Source organism: Anastrepha ludens, chromosome 6, assembly GCF_028408465.1.
Source record: "Anastrepha ludens isolate Willacy chromosome 6, idAnaLude1.1, whole genome shotgun sequence".
NCBI classification, from domain to species: Eukaryota; Metazoa; Arthropoda; class Insecta; order Diptera; family Tephritidae; genus Anastrepha; species Anastrepha ludens.
The window spans coordinates 94,761,422-94,783,666 of record NC_071502.1 but is presented as its reverse complement, the minus strand read 5'-3'; the positions used below and the strand labels follow the sequence as shown (position 1 = coordinate 94,783,666).

Below are 22,245 nucleotides of genomic sequence, written 5' to 3'. Positions count from 1 at the left end.
CCCAAACTCCACGTGGAGCGCAGACCGCATAACGTACGGTCTAAGGCACCTGAGCTAAGAACCAGGATTATGTGAAGCGTCGAGATCTAAAGCTGTTCATACGCAGAAAAAATGCATCAGCTGAATAAAAGATCAGCGCTAAATCATCGTCAATCGTTTCTTTTTCATCAAAGTCGGAGTTCTTTAAACTGCATTCGGAGCAGTCAAATGTCGTGGAGCGATATACGAGGCCTGTGCGGAACTGCGCGATTTTGCTCGTGGTCAGAAATTGTTGCATAAAATTCGTTGTATGTGCCTTAATTTTTGTTACACATTAGCAAAATGTCACGAAGGAAAACCCCAAATTGCACAAACATAATTGAACTAAAACGTCCCGAGGAAAATTATGCATCGAGGGAATGTTCATGAAGCTTTGCAACTGACATTCTAACTAGCCGCAGGGCGCTAAAATTCTCAGGCGCGAAGCTGTGAAAGGAGGTAGGAGAGAAGTTAGAACAGGCCACATATGAGTATTTCGTGGCCTCTGCAGCTTGAAGCAGTGCGGAAACCACAGCAAAACCAAGACGGACCCATCTGGCAACCCAGTATCTTTTCAGAGACATCAGATCGCTTAATGACATACCGCGTTGGAAGCGTCAGTCCAAGCAGATTTTTACCATGGAACAGTACACGCCACGCAAGCGCTCCCAAATTGTTGAAATTTACATTCAACAAAAGAAGTCAATTGTGAAAACTCAACGTGCGTATAAAAAATTAAATAATGTGAAAAGTGCGCCTTCTAAGAACACTATTAAACGTTTGTACGAAAGGTTTTCGACTGGTGATGCTCTTTCTAATCCAAAGAGGCCAAATCAAAACCGGCCAAGGCGATCGGATGAGAATATTGCTCTTGTACGGGCCAGTGTTGAGACGTCGCCAAGGACATCCCAAAATCGCCGTTCTCAGCAGTTCGGCATTGCTCGGACCACTTTACAACGAATTATCCGCATTGATTTGCATTTATTCCCGTATAAGATTCAATTGACGCAAATATTGTTGCCTGCGGACAAGCCTCGTCGACTGGAATGAGCCCAAAAAGTCATCGAAATCCGTCGGGTCCGTCGAATATGGGCAGCCCTGTAGTTAACATTTTTTTTTACAAAATTATTAATTTTCTTCTTGTGTGCCCCACAATTTGCAGCGTGGAAGCGAATAGTTAGTATTTCTGCCATCAAAAAGGGGCATTTGTGGAAAAACATAAACACGCGGACGGAAGAGCTCGGCCAAAAAACCAACAAAGGATGTAAGCACCGATTATATTAGACCTAAGTAGTTTGGGGAAAGAGGGTCGGCTGTAAGAATCCAAGTATCAGATAAAAGGTGGCGCAAAATTAATCATCCAATTTTATTTTGGAATAACTCACTTTTGTATTTACGAAAAATGCACTGCCTCCATAATACTTGTTTTCCTTAAACTAAACAAAAACTGTGTTTTTCCAAAAATTTGGTTTTTCTTCAAAAAATAACTTAAATATTTTTATGCTTCAAGCACATCTACAACTAAGTAAGCAACATTTATGTAATGTCTACTTTTTCTTTATTGTATAAAATCAATAATGTATAGTTACCCGCTCATTCGAGTTACTAGCCCGCCCTGAATTTTTCGGAAAAAAATATATAAACTCTACTTAGCACTAAGGCAAAGCACCGACAAGCTAATATAAATAGTTCCATATCAGCCATATGGCCGTCCCCACGCCGAGCACCAAATCCATTGGCAGCGTGAATTTTCCCCGCATCGCCGCCTCCACACGATCAATTTCGATGATCTTGCGCGCACAGCGTATCCATTGCGTCACCGCGCACGCCTCCGACGCCGTGAATTCATATTCCTCCTTGACGCTAGTCGCACTCGCTATACCGCTCTTACGCAGCAATACCGTTATACTTTTGCTGCCATTCAACTGCAACTCCAGCGTTGACCAATCGTAATGATGGCGATAGGCGAGACGACGTTTGCGCACCTCTGTACAGATGAGGCAACGATCGAAAAGGAACACTTTCGCGGTGTATTTCTTGCGCGAACGATGATGATACGCTTCGAATTCAGTGGCGCGACGAAAGTAGCCCTGTGCGGGCAGATTTAGCTGTAGAAATGAAAGGCGTAAAATTAAATAAGAATTTTCGCTTTTTTTCTTTCTTTTTCTTCTCGACTCACCTCGCCTAGTTCGTCTATAGCTGGCACTTCTTCGGCCTGATTGACCACTTCGAGTAATCGTCGCAAGCGCGTCTCCAATTTGCATACAGACGCCAGCACTGGCTTGCAGCTAATGCCGCTTTTGTAGAATTCCTATTGAGTAGGGGAAGTGTGGGGAAATATTTAGTTTGTGTGGAAATTAAGAATTTGCTATTGGTCCGCTGCTACTCACAGATATGAATTGCTGCAACAACAATGGATATCTGGTCAGTCTTTGTATGGGCTGCACGAGAAAACTGTCGATGCCCAATTTGTCGTTAATTTGATTTTGCAAATTCTGTAAAGAGCGGGTATTTTAAATTAGTATTTTTAAAAGTTAATAAATTTTTTAAAATTATTTTTATTTATTTATTTCATTTTTAATTTTAATTAATTTTATACCAAAATATATTTCATATTACAACAAAAAGTTATAAAAATTCGGCAAAGTTTCATCAAAACCTCAAAATTTTTAATCAGAATTTCTGGAAAAGTTTTGAGTAGCTAATTTTATAGGTCCATTTTCTTGCACAGTTAGAAGGCCGGAAAAAAGCGAATTTTTCGGAATTTATTTTGAGAACACTTTTAAGGGGGAATTCCACTGTGATTTTTCAAAAAAATCGATTTTTGTTTTTTTTGCATTTTCTTAAAGTAAAGATATATTCAAAAACATGTAAAAAAAATTTTAACTTAAAATCTTGAAAATTGACGAAGTTATGCCCAATACAATAAGTGCAGGTAGTGAGTGGTTGGTTAAAATTCAAGGGCCGATGTTGAATGTGAACCACACCTAAACGTCAACGACACCGTTGGACTACTTTCTTTGGGTTATTTGAAGGAAAAGGTGTACATCGATAAAAGGGCAACGATTCAAGAGCTAAAGGATGAGATAATTCGGCACATTAACGGCATAGAACCTCAATTATCCACAGCGTCTTCGAAAATTTGGACCATCGGATGGAGGTGTGCCACCGAGGTTGCGGCGGCCATTTGGCCAATATTTTATTCTATACGTAATTGAGCTATACCAGTATTATCATAATAAAGAGAAATGGCAATAATTTCCTAAAAAAATTGTATTTTATGAAAAATCAACACCGGCCCTTAAAACTTAACCACCCTTTCCAACGGCCAATGAAACGCGGACTTTAAACGCGTTTTTCTCAAAACGACTTTTCTGAACACGGTGGCCTCGATTTCTCGAACCCTTATGAACCGATTTTAATTCTTAATTTTTTTTTTGAATTTTTGTACATGTATTGGCTTCAGTCGCACATAGCCGTTTTTAAAAATTACAAAAATTTATATTTTTTCAAGCCTTTCGAAAACAAGAAAAAGGGTAAAACCACAAACTCATTTTTCAAACCTGCACCATTTTTTCAAAAACGAAAATTAAAAAAAAAGCCACGTACGACAATAGCCATTGATGTATAGATTAAGAATTTTTTTGGTTTTTTGCTTTCAGATGATTTTTCACCGCTGTATCGTGGCCACCAGGGTGCATCCGTTTTTTATGACGTCATTGCATTAATATTAATAACAAATGTAATTTTTAATATCTATATATATAAAAGAAAGTCATGTTAGTTACACTATTTATAACTCGAGAACGGCTGAACCGATTTGGCTGAAAATTGGTGGAGAGGTAGCTTAAAACCAGGAGACGGACATAGGATACTTTTTATCCCACTCGAACGCGTTTCCGTATAAAATGTGGTACAACAAAAACGCATCTGATATGGAATAACAAAACGCAAATGACAGCTAAACGTAATTTTGTCTATGGTAAAGTAGAAAATTTGATAATATAAATTTTGTCAGAAATATATAACCACAGTAATTTGTATTCTCTTTGAATCATCATTATCAATGCCGCGACCAAGACGATCGAATCTTTCCCGACAAAGCCGTAATGCAAGAAGGATACGAAACATTGCGAATGAAACGACTGAAGAAGCACAAGGAATTGCCCGTGAAGAGCGCCGCGTTAGTATGGCTCGACTTCATTCTTCTCAATCACAAGAGCAAAGCGAGGCAGCCCGTGAAACGGCTCGGTTGGCAATGCGAAATCGTCGAGCGAATAACAGAGATCAACAAGTAGATTATTTTCAACGCACAAGAAGAGAATTATCAAGTGCCGATTTGAATCGAGCAGCGTTTCGATATGATTGCAATACTGATTACTGCTTGCATCCTAGCGTTTGCATTGGGCCAATGAACGTTGTTTGCGAGTATTATGGCACATTGAAGCTTTCCGGAGAAACGCCCGGATTGTGCTACCTTAGTGGAAGAGTGAAATTGTCATTGTTGACTCCGCCACCTGAGCCATTGCATTCATTGCTTTGTGGCGAAACACCAGAATCACGTCATTTTCTTGCAAACACTCAAAAATACAATGGTTGTTTCCGAATGACCTCATTTGGGGCAGACATTATCGAAGAACGAGGGTTTAATCCGACATTCAAGGTATTTATTGATTTGTTTTTGAACTTACTATAATTACTCATATGTATTATGTTTGCTGATTATAAGAAAAAGAGTTTATAAATAAAAAAATACTGACTTTGCTTTTTATAGATACAAGGACAGATTCGCCATCGAATTGGATCGTTGCAACCTCTCGAAGATGCACAGCACAAATTTTTACTTTATGAGCAAGATGGGAAAACAATATGATCGACGTCAAGGGATCAATGCAAGAGTGCTTTGGAACGCATGCCAAATGATGACTACAAAGTCGTGATCAGAGCAGATAAACTATCTGCGTTGTTTGTTCTTGCACCTGATAATAAAACAAAAAATATCGTGTGTCACAGGGTGCTTAACTGAAGAGTGCAATCTATTAAAGCTTCATTGAAATACTTGATTAATAAAAAAAGTAACTTAACAAAATCAAAAATCTGATTTTTTATTGCGTCTAGGCCGGAACAAAGTTCGCGGGTCAGCTAGTTTTTTAATAAAAATTTGTGTCCTTATAGTTGAATATATGCTAAATAAATTATAATTTGTCCATATTTTGTACATATGTACTGTATATTATGTTACCTTTTAACTGTATTTTAAGACCTAGTATTAGTAAACATATTTATTTGGAAAGGAGCTATGGCTGATCGCCGGGAGCTCCTCTCAAAAACCACGGTTTCCGGTGACCACTATATCTATGAATTGTATCCTCTGATATTAAAAAACCGAACAGATTTCGTTAAAGTAATTTTAAATCCAGTAATTAATCGAAGGAATAAGCAAAATAAAGTCTTTTTGTCAAAATGGCTGTTTCTTAAAAAAAAAACAGAAAATCGAGTTTTGACCAAAATTTCGACCTTAAGTTGTTAAAAAAAATTTTTTTATCGGTGACAAAAAATTTTCGATTAATTACTAAAAATATATATTTAAAGAGCTCGTGTTAAAATCTGAGACTAATCGGTTTAGCCGTTTTCGAGTAATGTTGGCCACCGTCTTTAAAAACACGATTTGGAGAAAAACCCGTTTAAAGTTTGAAGAACACTTTACATAGGATAGGAAACGCATTTTCAAATTTGCGTGTAACTTCGAAAATATTCACCGGAACGATATCAAATTTTCTGTGTGTATTCCTAAAAAAAGGGTTTTCCAATAACAGGTGTTATTTTTAATGGCCCGCAATTTCGATAGATGTCACTTTTGAAGCTGTAATTTTTTGATCTTTGCAAGTAGAAACTACGCCATTAATAAAAATGGAACGAGACACGTTTAAACAACGCATTGAAATGATTAAAACTCACTATAGAAATGGTGAAAATTTGGCAGAGACGGTTCGTAAAACACGAACATTTTTGGGTTATTCTGAAGCACTTTTTCGGACCGCAATACAGGAATTGGTGAAAAAAATTCGAGCTGTTGGACCAGTTAGTGATGTGAAGAATAAAACCCGTGCACGTCGCTCAAGAACAGCCGCAAAATTTTGCTGTTGTAGCCGAAAGTGTTGAAGAAAACCCAGGTTTGTCCATTCCTCGTCGTTCTTTGGAATCAGGCATTCCACCAACGTCATTACACCGTATTTTGTATAAAGATTTGGCTCTTAAGGCTTATAAAGTCCAGTTAACACAAGAACCCAAGACGGCCGATCGTCAACAACGTCGTGTCTTTACTGATTGGGTCGTTGCAATGCATGAAAATGATCCGGAATTCCATAAAGAAATCGTCTTGAGTGATGAGGCCCATTTCCACCTCGGTGGCTTCGTCAACAAGCAAAATTGTCGGATCTGGGGCTCAGAAAATCCAAGAGTTATTGTTGAAAAGCCTCTCTATCCTCAACGTGGGACTGTTTGGTGCAGGTTTACGGTCCGGCGCAGTTATTGGACTTTAATTTTTCGAAAACGAAGCTGGGGCAATAGTTACGGTGAATGGATTGCGCTATCGAGAGATGATTAACAATGTTTTATGGCCGGAATTGGATGGTATTGATCTGGACAACGTTTATTTTCAACAAGACGGCGCTACGTGTCACACAAACAACGAAGTAATTGATCTTTTACGGGAATAACACCTGTTATTGGAAAACCCTTTATATGTAAATCAAGAAAATGAAATTAAAAAAATCGATTTTTTGAAAATTTTATCTCTATACGAGTATAACCCCTTAACGCTAATTCCAGAATTGTTTGTATGTGGAAAAAAACACCTAACACTGCCGGCAGAAAAATGGTCAAAAATCAACGCGATTTTTAAACCACTACAACTTACACTTTATTATACCCAAATTCAATAAATCATTAAACTGTGTACTCGAAATTTTTCTACAAATTCTGAATAAAAGGTGTGAAATTTTGATGAAAATTTGATAAAAATTTGCCAAACTTCTGTAAATTTAAAAGAGAAATTTCTTACCTGGTTGTTGTTGTAGTACGAACTATATATATTTTTATAAAAAGTTAATTGAAATTACAAAATAAATAAATAAATGATAAAAACTTATCAATATGCAGTGCATAGTTTCTTTTGACACTGACATTATATCAGAGCTAGAGGTGCCATGGGCAAACATTATTTCCTCTTCTTCTTCTTCTGCATTACACTTCTAGTAACACTTCCTTATAAGTAAAAGTAAATTTCAATGTGTCACGAAGTACTTCAAAACATATTTTTCAACCTTTATTGTTGAGTTCTGCATTCTTACCTGCAACCATTCGCGTTGCTCCTGTCGCAGCTGCATCGATGTCTTTTTATTCATCATGAATATCACATAACAATAGAAGTCGTTTTTCTGCAAGAAATAGAAAAAAAATTATTGTTATTGAAAAACGAGCTCATTTGCAATAAAAATGCAGACACATCCGCTGCGATAACACATAACGCTAAGTTCTGCAGAAAAATATAAAAATTGATATGAGTGGAAATACGGCACACTTTATGTACATATACTATACATATATATATTTACTATATATAAGTAGATATGTACATAAGTGCATATTTTTGAACCGCTCCCAAAGGCTTAAATATATATTACCACGCAAGCTGTTTAGACATTGATTGGAAAATAAAGTACATAGATTTACAGTAGTGGACAAATTTTTTTTTTTTTTTTTTCAAATGGAAAAGTAGTAAATTACAATCACAATGATTTTTATAGAGCAGTAGCGGCTAGGCCATCAGCTTTACGTATCATAAGTAAAGGGTGTTTTTTTTAGAGGTTAGGTTTTCAAGATGAAATAAAACGTATATAATTTAATGTTATGGCCAAGAATTTAGCTTTATTATAAAGATAAGGGTTTGCCATTATGTTTTAAAAATGATTTCGGGCAAGTGGCCGCCGCGGCTGGCTCGAATAAATTCCAGCCGAGAGGCCCAATTTTCGACCACTTTTTGCAGCAATTGGGGCCGTATGTCAGCAATAACGCGCCGAATATTCTCTTCCAAGACGTCAATCGTCTCGGGCTTATCTGCGTAGACAAGCGACTTCACATAGCCCCACAAGAAATAGTCCAGCGGTGTTATATCGCACGATCTTGGAGGCCACGCCACAGGTCCACGCCGCGAGATAATGCGCTCACCAAAAGTTTCCTTCAATAAATCGATTGTTGCGTTGGCTGTATGGCATGTAGCGCCGTCTTGTTGGAACCAAAGGTCGTCCACATCAACATCGTCCAATTCAGGCACGAAAAAGTCATTAATCATGGCTCTATAGCGCTCTCCATTGACTGTAACATTATGGCCGGCTTCATTTTTAAAGAAATATGGACCAATGATTCCCTCTGCCCATAGAGCACACCAAACAGTGACTTTTTGAGGATGTAACGGCGTCTCAGCAATGGCTTGTGGATTATGTTCACTCCAAATGCGACAATTTTGCTTTTGACATACCCATTTAACCAAAAGTGAGCTTCATCGCTGAACAAAATTTTCTTCGATGCGTCGCGCGAACCGAACCATTATTTTCGTAATAAATTTGCACGATTTGCAAACGTTGTTCAGGTGTAAGTCTATTCATTATGAAATGGCAAACCAAACTGAGCATAAATCAAGTGACAGCTGTCAAAAAGACCATCTACGAAAAAAGTAGTGCCAACTTGAAAACCTAACCTCTAAAAAAAACACCCTTTATTTTTGTAAGTATATTCATATTCGTATATCATTTATATTTCAAAGTGCAAATTAATTGTGCAAATGAAGTGTATAAATCTTTTAATGTTTTCTGCGTTTGCTTCGGACAGGAGTTCTTCTATTGTGTGGTTTGATGTTGATTGCCTTATTGAATGTAATGCTTCACAATTTGTAACGATGTGTTTGATAGAGAATATCTCTTCGTTGCAGAATTGACAAACGTGATTTTGTGGATTGTTGTTTCGAAAGAGGTTGCTGTGGGTCAGGCGGTATGTCCAAGCCGAAAACGGGTACGTATAATCGTGTTTCGCCTTGTGGTTGTTGCTGGGAACATTGGAGGGATGAAGCTTGGATTAATGTATTTATAATAATGGTTTATGTTTGGCCATCGTTGTGACATTTGTTGTCAATTTGCTTTGTTGGTTACGTTTTTAAGGTCGACCTTGTTAAAGCTGTGTGTTGTGTGTAACGGGGACTTGGTGGTAAGTTTTGCTGTTGCGTCTGCTAGGGTGTTTCCACGTATTCCAATATGGCTAGGGATCTAAAACAACTTTATTTTTTCGGGGTTTGATATTAGCGTATCTCTGATTTGAGATATCAATATATCGTTGTTGTTTATGTTTTGTTTTATTGAAGTCAAAGTTGATAGTGAGTCACTGCAGATAAGCCATTTTCCTCCGTTTTTTTCTGCTATTTTACAGGCGTTATAGATGACAGTTGCTTCGGCTGTGAAAACGGATGCATAATATGGTAATAAGGCGGAAGATAGTGTTGCATTTTCGTTAACAATGCTGAAGGCGAGTACATCTTCATTTTTCGAGCCGTCAGTATATAGTGTGGACCAATTATGGTAATTGTTGCGTATGCGTTGAAAGTTTTGCAGAAATACGGACACCGGAGTTATTTCTTTTTTATATTGTGTTAACTGTAGTAGAATGCTGTTCATCGGTAGTGTCCATGGAGGATTTTTTATGTTGGTAGTGATATTGTTTTCCAACGGCATATCAAGCTGTTTCGCTACCTCTATTAGCCTTTTTATTGCTGGTTTTTTACGTGGTTTTCGTTTTCGTTTCAGCCTGTTTTTTTCTATCGATTTTAACGCAGTGTCATCATTTTGTGTTAGTTTGATTGCCGTTCGTCCGGATATACTAATATATATAACTGATTCTATCTTTGATTAGCGGAAAACCCACTTCAGCGAAAATGTTGAGGATGGGAGTGGTGCGAAAAGCGCCTAACGCCAGCCGAATCGCAGAATTGTATATAGAAGAAGTTTTTGAAAGATTTGTTTGTGATGTAGCGCCGTATAGAGATAATCCATAATCGATTTTCGAGGGAATAGCTGCTCTCACAATATTAAGTAGTGCATTTGTATTGCTTTCAAAATATTAAGCCTGTTTTGTAGTGATTTGTGCAAATAGTTTGTGTGATCATTCCATTTGTATTTGTTGTTAAAAAATATACCTATTATTTTTGTAAAATGTACAATATATAAATATATGTAAAATTTGTTATGTGTGTATTTACGACAAAGCTTTTGCAAGTATTTCTGTTGCATATATTTAAATGATTAGATTTGGCTATGGATATCTTAGCTCCGCTGATGTTGCACCAGATGGTTATTTCCACGAAAAGGCTATTGAATTTTGATTGGAATGTCTATGTCTTGTACTTTGGCATAGGTATATACATAAATCATCTGCATATAAGACATGATTGAAGTATTTGTTCTCATTGATTCCTCGACTGAGCTTGTCAAAGAAGACTAGAAAGATGGTGACAGATAGGGAGGAACCTTGGGGTATACCATTTTCCAGAGGCCAACAATCTGTTATAGTTTGGTTTGCTTTAACCCGGAATTTTTGATTTATCATAAAGTTTTTAATGTAGTTTATTAATTTTGGGCCTAACTTCCAAGCTAAAAGTTAATCCATTATGGAGTGTAAACCAACTCTATCGAATGCCTTGGATATAAGAGACGTGTGGTTTCTTCTGGAAATACTATCGGCTATGTATTCGTCTAAGCGAAATAATGCGTTTAATGTGTTGGTTCCAGGCGGTTTGGTTACTTGACAGAAACTTATTTGTGTGAAGATACCACATAAGTCTCCGAAATATAATTTTTTCTATGGCTTTGGAGAGGCAAGATAGAAGGGAAATAGGACTATATCCTTCCGTCAGGTTCTTTGGTTTGTTTGGTTTCGGTATAGGTACAGGAAGGGCAATTTTCCATGGCCAAAATTATAACAAATTATCTTTAGTAATCGGCGCTGAATATGAACCCGCAAGGTAGCAGAGGTCGTGGTCGACCAAAAAACACTTGGAGAAAGTCGATGCTGCGCGAACGAGCAGATGCCGACATCTCATGGGACGATGCAAAAAAACAACAGCACAGAACAGTGTACAATGGAAGACGAGGCCCTATGCTTCTGAGAGGAGTGTACAAGGAAAAAACAAACAAAAAAATTATTTGTGCCATGTTTATCTATGGAGCGCAAAATATGCAAAGCACTCAGTGGTTAATATACAAAATATGAATCATTGAAAAAATTGTACATTGGCTGTTTGTTTGACTTTAATAAATAAATAAAATAAAAAATATTAAAATATTTAAGTCAAAAAAAGACTTTAGACAAGAAAATTGTATGGGAAATACCAGAAGCGAAGTCTCTTTGTGGAAAAAAAGTTTGAAATCAGTGTTTGGCAACTAACCCATTTTTCCGGATGCCATCCAATCTCTTATTCACAAAGCATAGGAAAAATTGGTTCATTTGTAGGCTCGAGTAATGTAAAAAGTAAAGTAAGGTAAATTTGAAAAAATCGATTTTTTTCATATTTTCAAAGTTTAGACCTTCAAAAGTATGCGCTTCAACGGATTTTTCAAAATTCGAATTATTTTCGGAGATACAGCGGATTTTGTGACGTGGCGTCTAAGCCGACCGAGTGGAGCGAATCGCACAATGAACGGCAGATGTTACCGAACGACTTGAGGACTCGTTCTTTCGAGAAAATCTTTTGTATTCCACACAACCTTCATTTATTCTATACATATATATGTATATATACTTTATGCTTCTATAATATGCACCTGGAAATATTCTGAAAATATTATGATCTAAGTTATTCTATTGGAATTGTTGCTCAAACTTCAATCGCCATTTTCTCCAAACTACTTCTTTTGAGATGGTCGTCATGATATCTCAAGTTCTACTTGACCGATTGCTTTGAACTTTGATGAGATTTTTTTATTATACATCTGCCTATCGCGCCTGCCTCGGATTTTGAAAAATTTAAGTTTGAGGTATTTTTAAAAAATTTGAAAAGGTAAAAAAAAAATTTTTTTTTTCAAGTTAACTCCATGTTGTGAATTTTTTTTTGTTTTTTCTTTGATTTGGCGTAATCCGATAGCGACATCCCAGCTAATGAAGAATTTTTTTAATTTGTTTGTTTTAGATCACTACAAGGGTTGGAATCATGTCAACCATGGAGCACCGTTTTTTATGTAGCCTTCACTGCACCGGCCTGTAAATCTACGATTTTTTATTTATTTTTTATTAATTTTTTTTTATACCTTTCCAATATTAATAAAAACTATAAAAAAATGGATAGTACAAATGTTTTTCATTTTTCTTTTATCTTAGTTTTAAAAATACCTAAAATTAAGGCGTCTAGACCAGAATACCCCCTTAAATGAACAAATGATTATAACTCAAAAAGTTATGGGAATCCCAGCATGAAACTTAGAAAGTTTATTCAGCACAGCTTCAGCTTTAAAAAAAAAAAAAAATTAGGAAAAAATCTGCGAAATGAAAGAAATCAAAAATGGGGGAAAAAAATGTTCGAGAATTTTGAATAACAAAATATTGCTTTCGTTTATAACCTACAAATACATGTAATTTTGTTTTTGAATAGCTTTTTACTAAATGAAAAACAAAAAATTATTTTGAGAAGTTAAAAGTTTTATTTTTATTTTTGCGTCCTATTTGTATACTCTTTCTACCCTTTTTTCAATTTTTTTCAGAAATGCTGATTAAAAAGCTTACACTTTTGATCGAAATTTGTTGAATTTTTTTAAATTTAGTTGAGAAGTGTCAAACATGTAAATATTTGCAAATATTACCTACAAATCTTTCAATGGGGTGATTAATTTTGCGCATTTCGTACATATGTTTATCATTGTGGGGTATCTGAATATATAAATATTATATTATAAAAATATTAAATAAAATATTTAATTAAATTGAAATTTCATGTAAAAAATTAGATGGCAACTCTATGCAAAAAAACAAAAAACCTGAATTAAAGCTGACAAAAATAAATAATTATACTAGCATTTTTTCAAAAAAAGAAAACTAGGTGGCAACCATACTCAGCCATGTAGAAATTTTGCTCGGGAAAATACTAAACCACCGCAATATGTTAACCAGTTTCGACTACTTTTCTTTCCCTTTTTAGTTTTAATACATCTTTTTATAAAACTAAAGGAAATTCCGCAACTACAAATTTATAAAAAAAAATGTATTCGTAAAAATTCAATAAATTTTTATGAGCATTTCAACATTTTTTCAGAATTTTTATAAAAAATTTGGGTTTTGGCAACCCTACTCCTCCATATTTTGGTGCAGCCCGTGAAAAAGCTCTACCAACATAATATTTTGGCCAATTTTGACTACTTTTCTTTAATCTTTTTAGTTTTAATACATTTTTTTATAAAAATATATAAAATTCTATAACAACGAATTTATAAAATTTTTTTTTTTCATGAAAAAGTAAAAAATCTGAGTTAAAGCTGAAAAAAATAAATAATTATACTAAAGCGTTTTTCAGTAAGAGCGCTTCTACTTTTTTTTGAATAAAACACAAACGGTTTGACTTTTTTAACTAATTTTTTTTTTTATTATCGAGTTTGAACATATACATTTAAGTATGAAATTCGATTTCTTTTGCATGACCACCGCGTGCACGTTTTACGAAGTCCAATCGTTGAATCCAATTTTCGACCACTCTTTTGCATAAATCGGCCGAAATTCCAGCAATTTCGCGTTCAATATTGGCTCTGAGCTCACAAATCGTCACCGGTTTGTTACTGTAGACCACTGACTTCACATAACCCCAAAGAAAATAGTCTAGAGGCGTCAAATCACACGAGCGCGGCTGCCATTCGACTGGTCCATTTCTGGAAATAATGCGCTCATCGAACTTACTCTTCAACAAATCAATTGTAGCGTATGCTGTGTGGCTTGTGGCCCCGTCCTGTTGAAACCACATGTCGTCTAAGTCCATACCATTCAATTGCGGCCAAAAATAATCGTTTATCATGTCGCGGTATCGATTTCCATTCACAGTAACGTGGCGATCGTTCTCGTCAACGAAAAAATATGGGCCAATTACGCCGCCGGCATGTAAACCGCACCAAACAGTGATTTTTTCGGGATGCAACGGTGCCTCATGAATCACGTGTGGATTGCTTTCTGCCCAGTAACGCATATTTTGCTTGTTAACAAAGCCATTGAGCCAAAAGTGAGCTTCATCACTGAAGATGAGTTTTTGGGAAATATATAAATTTTCATAAAAAATTTGCACGATTCGCAATCGTTGCTCAAATGTGTAGCGTTCCATGATGAAATGTATACTAATAAAGTTTACAAATGACAAGCGAAAAATAAAAAATATTGCGTCGTTCGCCCTCCCTATTGGAAAAAAGTTGAAGCGCACCTATTGAAAAACGCTATACTAATTATAAGGCCGCCGTAGCCGAATGGGTTGGTGCGTGACTGACTACCATTCGCAATTCACAGAGAGAACGTCGGTTTGAATCTCGGAGAAACACCAAAATTAATAAACACATTTTTCTAATAGCAGTCGCCCCTCGGCAGGCAATGGCAAACCTCCGAGTGTATTTCTCCCATGAAAAAGTTCCTCATAAAAATATCTGCCGTTCGGAGTCGGCTTGAAACTGTAGGTCCCTCCATTTTGTGGAACAACATCAAGACGCACACCACAAATAGGAGGAGGAGCTCGGCCAAACACCCAAAAAGGGTGTACGCGCCAATTATATATATATATATACTAGCATTTTATTAAAAAATTTGATTAAAAAAAAAAAGAGGCCTCGGGGAAGCCAGTTTTTACTACATTTCTTTAGTCTTCTTAGTTGTGATAAATTTTTTATAATCATATAGGAAATTCTACAAGAAAAATTTTATAAAAAAAAAATGTTTGCTTATAAAAATTCAATAAATTTGCAAAAACCTTTTAACGTTTTTTCAGAATTTTCATAAAAAATTTGGTTATGCAGTTTGATAGTTTATTAAATTTTAGTCTAACAAAGTGCACATTTTGAGTTGCTCAAAACCCCAGTTGATTTTTTAAATTTTTTTTCCCAGACACTGTTGCGCATTTGCTCTGTACGAAAAATATTATTTGCATTCATTGTATGGAAAAAAATCCTAACACCGTCAGCGAAAAAAATTTTTTTAAATTATTAAAAATCATCGAGTATTTCAAAACACTTCAACTTGCGCTTTATTGTAAAGGGTTTTTCAATTGGCGCGAGTCGATTTTGGCGCCCTGTGGCAGCCATTTTGTTTTGGTGACATCTGTCAAATCTTTTGTTTATTATTCAGTTGTTTATGCCAAATCATCATGCCAAGTTACACGATTGAACAGCACGTTCAAATGATAAAACTTTATTATCAAAATGAGTGTTCATTATCGCAAACGTTGCGCGCATTGCGCCCATTTTTCGGTAGACGTGGTGGCCCTTCAAAGTCGACTCTTCAACGTTTGGTGGCCAAATTTGAGGCGACCGGGTCAGTAAACAATCAGCCAACACCGGTACGTTCAAGGAACGCAAGATCAGCCGAGAACATTGCCGCGGTCCGTGAAAGTGTACAGCAGAACCCGAGGCAGTCTATTCCTCGCCGTCCACAAGAACATGGCCTTTCGCACCCTTCAACTTGGCGAATTTTGCGTCGGGACTTGGGCCTACACCCGTACAAGATTCAACTGACCCAGGAGCTCAAAGTTGATGACCATAAACAACGCCGTTTGTTCGCTGACTGGGCTTCGAATCGTTTGGAAGAGAACCCTAGTTTTGGGCGAAACATCGTCTTTAGTGACGAGGCGCATTTTTAGATGAATGGCTGTGTTAACAAACAAAATTGCCGTATATTGGACGACACCAATCCACACGAGGTTCACCAGGTGATAATGCATCCTCAAAAAGTTACCGTTTGGTGTGGATTTTGGGCCGGCGGCGTCATTGGTCCGTACTTTTTTGAAAACAACGTTGGTGAGGCGGTCACCGTCAACAGCGAGCGCTACACAACGATGATAACCAATTTCTTATGGCCCATATTGAACCATATGGACCTAGACGACATGTGGTTCCAGCAGGACGGCGCTACGTGCCACAGAGCAAACGCCATTTTATTCCATTTCAACATCTACCCGCCCTTATGGAAAAACCCTTTATTAAAAACTTATTGACTATGAAACCTTCTTTTCCATGTTTTTCAGAAATGCTGATTAAAAAGTTTGAAAATTTGATCAAAATTTGTTGAACTTTTATGCATTTTTTAAAAAGATTGAAACTTTAGTTTACATGATATTTGTTGCAGCATTAACTATGCTATTATAAAAAATTTATGAAAATTAAAAAAAAATTAGTCACAACTCGTCTAAATGTTGTGGCAGCATAGCTCTTTCGGGGACTGTATTATTTACTGTTTTTAATAATCAAAAGAAGGTGGCAAATAGTATTGCGTAAAATACCTTTAAGGTACAATACAACACTCACTCTGCAAATAAGTTGGCAATTTCCATTTACTTATTTATTTATATGAGAACTAACTATAAATAATGAATCAACTAAAGATAAGCGCTGTCTATTGGGCCTTCTAAGTTTGCAATATTCATCGACGTTTTTCAAATATTAAGTGGCTCACTTTGTTCCGTGCATTTGTGCTGCAGACTGACTATCGAGCGTGTGAGTGGGGAAAATAAAATATTTGTCAAAAAAAAAAACCTGCATATGGACCACCTTGGACCAACTAGCGGCTGTCTTATTACCTACCCTGTCGGAAATCAAAACAGATTAACGAAACCAACACAAGATTGAGTCTTGTCGAGGCCCTATGCCCCCGAGAGTAGTGATCAAGGAAAACAAAAAACAAAGGACCACCTTCCACTTAGGAGGAGATGTACATGCATTTCCCCTGTATGTATTTCTCCTAAAACAATCCCTAGGCTTAGCAACTACTTAGTAGACTCAAGCCACGTGCACACTATTATTCCATTTTTTTCTTTCTAACTTCACTCATAGTTTTTTTTTTTTTGTTGTTTTCTTTTTTCATTTTTTTTTCGTCTCATTTTTAGTAAAATTTATTTATTTATACTTGCAAAACTGTTTATGAATTCTGTTCTATTTGCATGTTGACCTACTACAACGTGGAATAAATTTAATAGGATCGAACACATTTTTACTTGACTACATGCGTGTGTATGTGTGTGAAATAAAATAAGAAATTAAGCGCTCATGGCGAGGTCAGTACATCTTGTGAATGCTAAATAATAAGCAGATATTTACTTGCTGAAATGCCAAATGCGAGTACCATGCAAAGTCATTTAGTCACTTATGAGAGAGTTAAGTGAAATATAAAGCAGTTTGGAATGTCTGCTAAAACATGTGCACTTGTGCTTACACAACTAAGTAATTTTTATTTAATTTACAACAATCATAATAAATTTCTTGCCAAATGTTTTTCGCAAATTTCTATATAAAACTATAGTTTGCGGTATAGCAAAAATCTCATAAGTCCAAGTTCACGAAAATTTAACAATTTTCAAACAATTGTTATCAACTTTTTCAACTCCTTTATCAGAATTCAAAAAAACAAATTCTGAATGTGTAGCTTTATAGCCCATTTAATTTTAGTATCATGAAATGCAAGTTTGACTTCGCCGAGAGTCATGAAGATTTTTCGCAATTTTTTTTGTATTAAATGTTGAGAATCTTCTTCCATATAGACACATAACCATGCTCCCACTACCAACAACTCACACTCACCAACGTAAACGTACGCCCGTATCAGCTGACACGAAGAAACTAATCAGAGGCCCCTGTAAATGAATTCTCAACACCTTCTGTTCCGTAGTATCGTAGATGGTTGACCTAGGATTTTGGATAGTTTCCATAGAATTGTGTCAGCTGATTGCTCCCTCACCAAATAGTGGTGCCAAGCAGTACATTTCGAACTCATTTACAAAATAAACTTAGAAAAGTGTTAATTTTTATTAACATAACTTAAAAACAATGTTGAATAATGTTAATTATAGACAAATGAACTAAATGCATTTGTTGGTTTTGGGCTTTGGCTTATTATACAATGAATACGAATTGTAACTGACGTGGATGTGTGTAAAAGTGTGTAAGGAAAAATATCAATGGCAACATTTTGTAGATACAACCAAACACATACACACATAAACCGATGTATTGTGTAAATATGTAACTAAAAGAACGCAGCTGTTTTCTACGGGATAAGTTTTGCTCAATTTTGTGTGCCCTACGGGCAACGGAAAGGAACTACAATGCGTTGGAGAGTGTGAGCACCATTTACCTCTCCTACTTATATTCTCACATCTCCTCTCCACGTTTCCCAAGAATGATAGAAAGAAGGTTGCGCCCATCAAGGGTGCGTGACCTCACGTTTTTCCGAGTTGTGCAGTGTTGCCAACCATTTGCTCTTCACAATAAATTTAGTGCTTTTTTATACCGAAAATGCGAAAGTTTTGAAGTTTCGTGTTTGTTTCTTTGTTTTTAATTTAAAGCTACCGAAACTTTAAGTTAAAAAAAAAAAACTATTGTATATAACTAAAGAAAAAAAAGGTTAAAAAAAGTCACTCGGAGAAGATTTTAGTGCTAATGAAAATTTTTTGACTCTTATACACTTTGATAATTTGAAAGTGCAAATTTAATTTTTGGCTTCATTTAAGGTAATGCAAGAATATTACATCTTCTTCTCTCAACTCTTTTTAAGATTGAAAACCTTCCTACACATTTTAAAAAGCGTTTGAACTTACTGAATGGGAATTAAAACCATAGACGTGTAATCGTTTCCTCCGGGCATCAATCCTTAGTGGGACATAGGGCATAAAGAGGTGTATTCATTGTAAAAATAAGCCAGAAAATACTAAAGAAACCATATTGACATTTTTACAAAAAGAGTACCTTATCTTGTTACATAACCTCAAATATAGCAAAAAAGTCGTTCCCTTAACAAAAGAGTTTCACTTAACAAAACAAAAAGTCATAAATTAAATTGTACATAACCATAACACATTTATTTAAAAAACACGCACATTTTAAAAACAATTTGACACGCATACAAAGTTCTTTAAGTAATTCAATAAAAACTGGGTGTTTTATTTTCTTTAAATGGACATTTTAGTGCGTTTTTACATCCAAAGCTAGGCAACACTTCAGTAGCGCAAGAGAGATTTGACTGCTGAAAGCCGAAGAACACCAACAACACCTGCAATCGCGGGAAATACTACCAGATGTTAAAAAAGTAAAGCTAAATAAAACTGAGTAAATTATTCAACTAATTTAAAAAAAATTTATATTTTACAAATTTATAAACATTACTTTTAATTTGACTAGGCTAGCAAAATGTCATGAAGAAAGAACTAAAACTCCGAGACTGAATAACAAATAAACAAATGCTAAATTAATTTACGAAAATGATAATCTGGCCATATTGGAGCTAAAACTAGAAATTCATTGTCAAATTCGCTGAGCGCAAAGTAACGGCACCACGATAGGCGCCATCTCATTATTTTTTCCATCTTGCACGTTTCCCTATGTGCGCACTTACTAACCAATCTATTTCTCTTTGTTACATAACAACAACAATTTACATTTTGACTCTCACTATTAGTTTTTAAGCGCATATTTATTAACTTAGTTGTAAGAATTATGTAACCCTGGAATGATTAATGAAAGTGGCGTCGAAAAGAATGGATTATTTTTATATAAAAATTTGTTCGAAGGTCTTTTATGTGGAAGAAAACGCTCAATACTTCAGCGAACAAAAATTGTCAAAAATCAATGCAATTTTTGGGCCACTTAAAATTTGCACTTTGTCGGACTAATAATCAGAGAAATTTTCTAAGAACTCTGTATAAAAAGTTGGAAATTTCGATATACTTTTTTTTTTTAATTTGTTAAATTTTTGAGCATTTTATACTTTGAAGTTATATAATTTTTGTTGTAAAATGCACTATACTTGCATAAAAATATAAAAAAACTTAAAAAAAATTTAAAAATAGTAATTAAAAAAAAATTTTTTTTTAAATAATACCTAATAATAAAAAAAAAGTTTAAGCTAAGTAATTCACATAACCCAGGTGAGCCTATGTATGTATGTCAGTATAGCAACGCACAAACTTTCTAGCTTAAACATTTGTGCACGTGCTAATTTTATTTAATTTTAGGTTGTATTTTGCGAAACGCGCTTAATTAGCATGCGAATCAGCCAAAAACTTGCGATTATTTCGTAATGTAGCTGTGCTTTGCTTTGCTTCGCGCAACCCTGCGCAAAATTGAAAGCTCCGCCAAGTAGAAAAAATCAATGAAATTATGTATTATCCACAGCCATGAAAATTAAACGAGTGTAATGCATAGCCTAAAATGGGGTGGGAATACCCGCAATAAAACGCGAAGTTACCAATAAATGTTGTTCAACACCTGCGCTCCAAAAAAAAGCAGAGTTAAGTGACAATCCTTATGCTAATTGAGCGCCAGCATATTGTAAATTGTGTTTTTTATAAAATTTTGATGTAGCCTTAAGCAAATTTTTTTTAAATCCTATGCATGTACTTGTTACTTGTTTTTTACTTATCTATTTTTCATTTATCTTAGTTCCACTTCCACTCATTGGCATGCAGACGTGCGCATTACCGGTCACACCAATAGTGACAAGCGACGGTCACCAATCTGATCAGTGCTTGGTATTTTATGAGTATTTTAATGAGACCTGAATAATTACATGCTCGTACATTTGCTTAGTGAAATGTTGAGAAAACGTGGTTTTTTGTGGCTTGTGGTTTTCTATGCGCCTTATGACTTTATTAGTAATTTTGGTGGCTTAAATCAAAAATGGATACGCATAAGTTTTTAAGGAAATTTTTTATGAAACGTAGCAGCACTCGGAACGAAACACTGCTTTTTTGACAAAAAATACTTTGGACAAATCCACTATTTTCATTATAAATGAATTCCCAATAAGCAGCTTTTTTCTTTCCATGCGATGGTGAAGTATCAAATGAGAGGCAGACAGCGGCAAATTTTTAAATGTGAGTCTCTCCATCTGTTGCATAACATCGAGGCGCATATTTCTAATGGTAAGAGAAATTTGGCAAATATTGAACTAAAAATGTTACTGCTACTTATGCACATTTCCGGAGAAGTTACGTTAAAAAAAACTTGAATTATTTTTGTTTGATTAATAATCACATCAAGGCGCATCAGTCGCTTGTGTCCATTTGATAAAACAACTTCATTGCATTTTGTGCGAAAAATGTGAAACCATTTAAGCAATGTTTTTCTATTTATTTTTCAATGTACAAGGTGGCACAAAATTAATCATCCTATCGGAAGATTTATAATTTTTGCAAATGGGGTCGTATGTCAGTCATATTTGGCACTTGCGAACTAAACAGCTGCAGTATACAAGCAGACCAGACAGAACCAATGAAGCGCGTAAAGATCAAAATAAAAAGTTCCATCCTCAAAATCTTGTTTTTTTATTTTCTAAAAAGTTATTCGAGCAAAAAAATATTCGATGATTAATTTTGCGCCACCTTGTAAATAAATATAATGGACTATGAATAAGTTCGTGCGGTTTTTTTTCGAAATTTGAAACTTTATTGACGTAAAATGGTTACAAATTTAATATTCAAAATATTGTCCATCGCTTACTACTACTTTTTCCCATCTTTCTGGCAATTCACGGATTCCCTTTGTGAAAAATTCGGTCGGTTTTGCCGCAATCCACGAATCGATCCATTTTTTGACTTCATCGTAATTACGGAAGTGCTGGTCAGCCAGGCCATGTTGCATCGATCGGAAGAGATAGTAATCGGATGGCGCAAGGTCTGGACTATACGGCGGGTGGGGTAGGACATCCCATTTGAGCGTTTCTAAGTATGTTTTGACCACTTGTGCAACATGTGGCCGAGCATTGTCATGTTGCAAAATAACTTTGTCGTGTCTATCGGCGTATTGCGGCCGTTTTTCTCGCAGTGCTCGGCTCAAACGCATCAATTGTCGTCGGTAGACATCCCCCGTAATCGTTTCATTCGGTTTCAGTAGCTCATAATACACAACACCCAGCTGGTCCCACCAGATACACAGCATAACCTTCAGGCCATGAATATTCTGC

At 35.7% G+C, this 22,245-nt stretch overlaps 1 protein-coding gene across 2 annotated transcripts in view; it reads right to left on the bottom strand.

The window, feature by feature from the left end:
* Positions 1-1,582: 1,582 nt before the first annotated feature.
* LOC128865693 (rho guanine nucleotide exchange factor 25) overlaps positions 1,583-22,245 on the bottom strand; it is a 113,582-nt gene continuing 92,919 nt past the window's right edge. For both annotated transcript variants that reach the window (XM_054105960.1, XM_054105961.1), the window contains 4 exons: positions 7,371-7,457; positions 2,409-2,513; positions 2,198-2,329; positions 1,583-2,126 (listed from right to left, as the gene is read on the bottom strand). In XM_054105960.1, the coding sequence (XP_053961935.1) occupies positions 1,695-2,126; positions 2,198-2,329; positions 2,409-2,513; positions 7,371-7,457 (756 nt within the window). In that variant the 3' untranslated portion in view covers positions 1,583-1,694. The remainder of the gene's footprint in view (positions 2,127-2,197; positions 2,330-2,408; positions 2,514-7,370; positions 7,458-22,245) is intronic.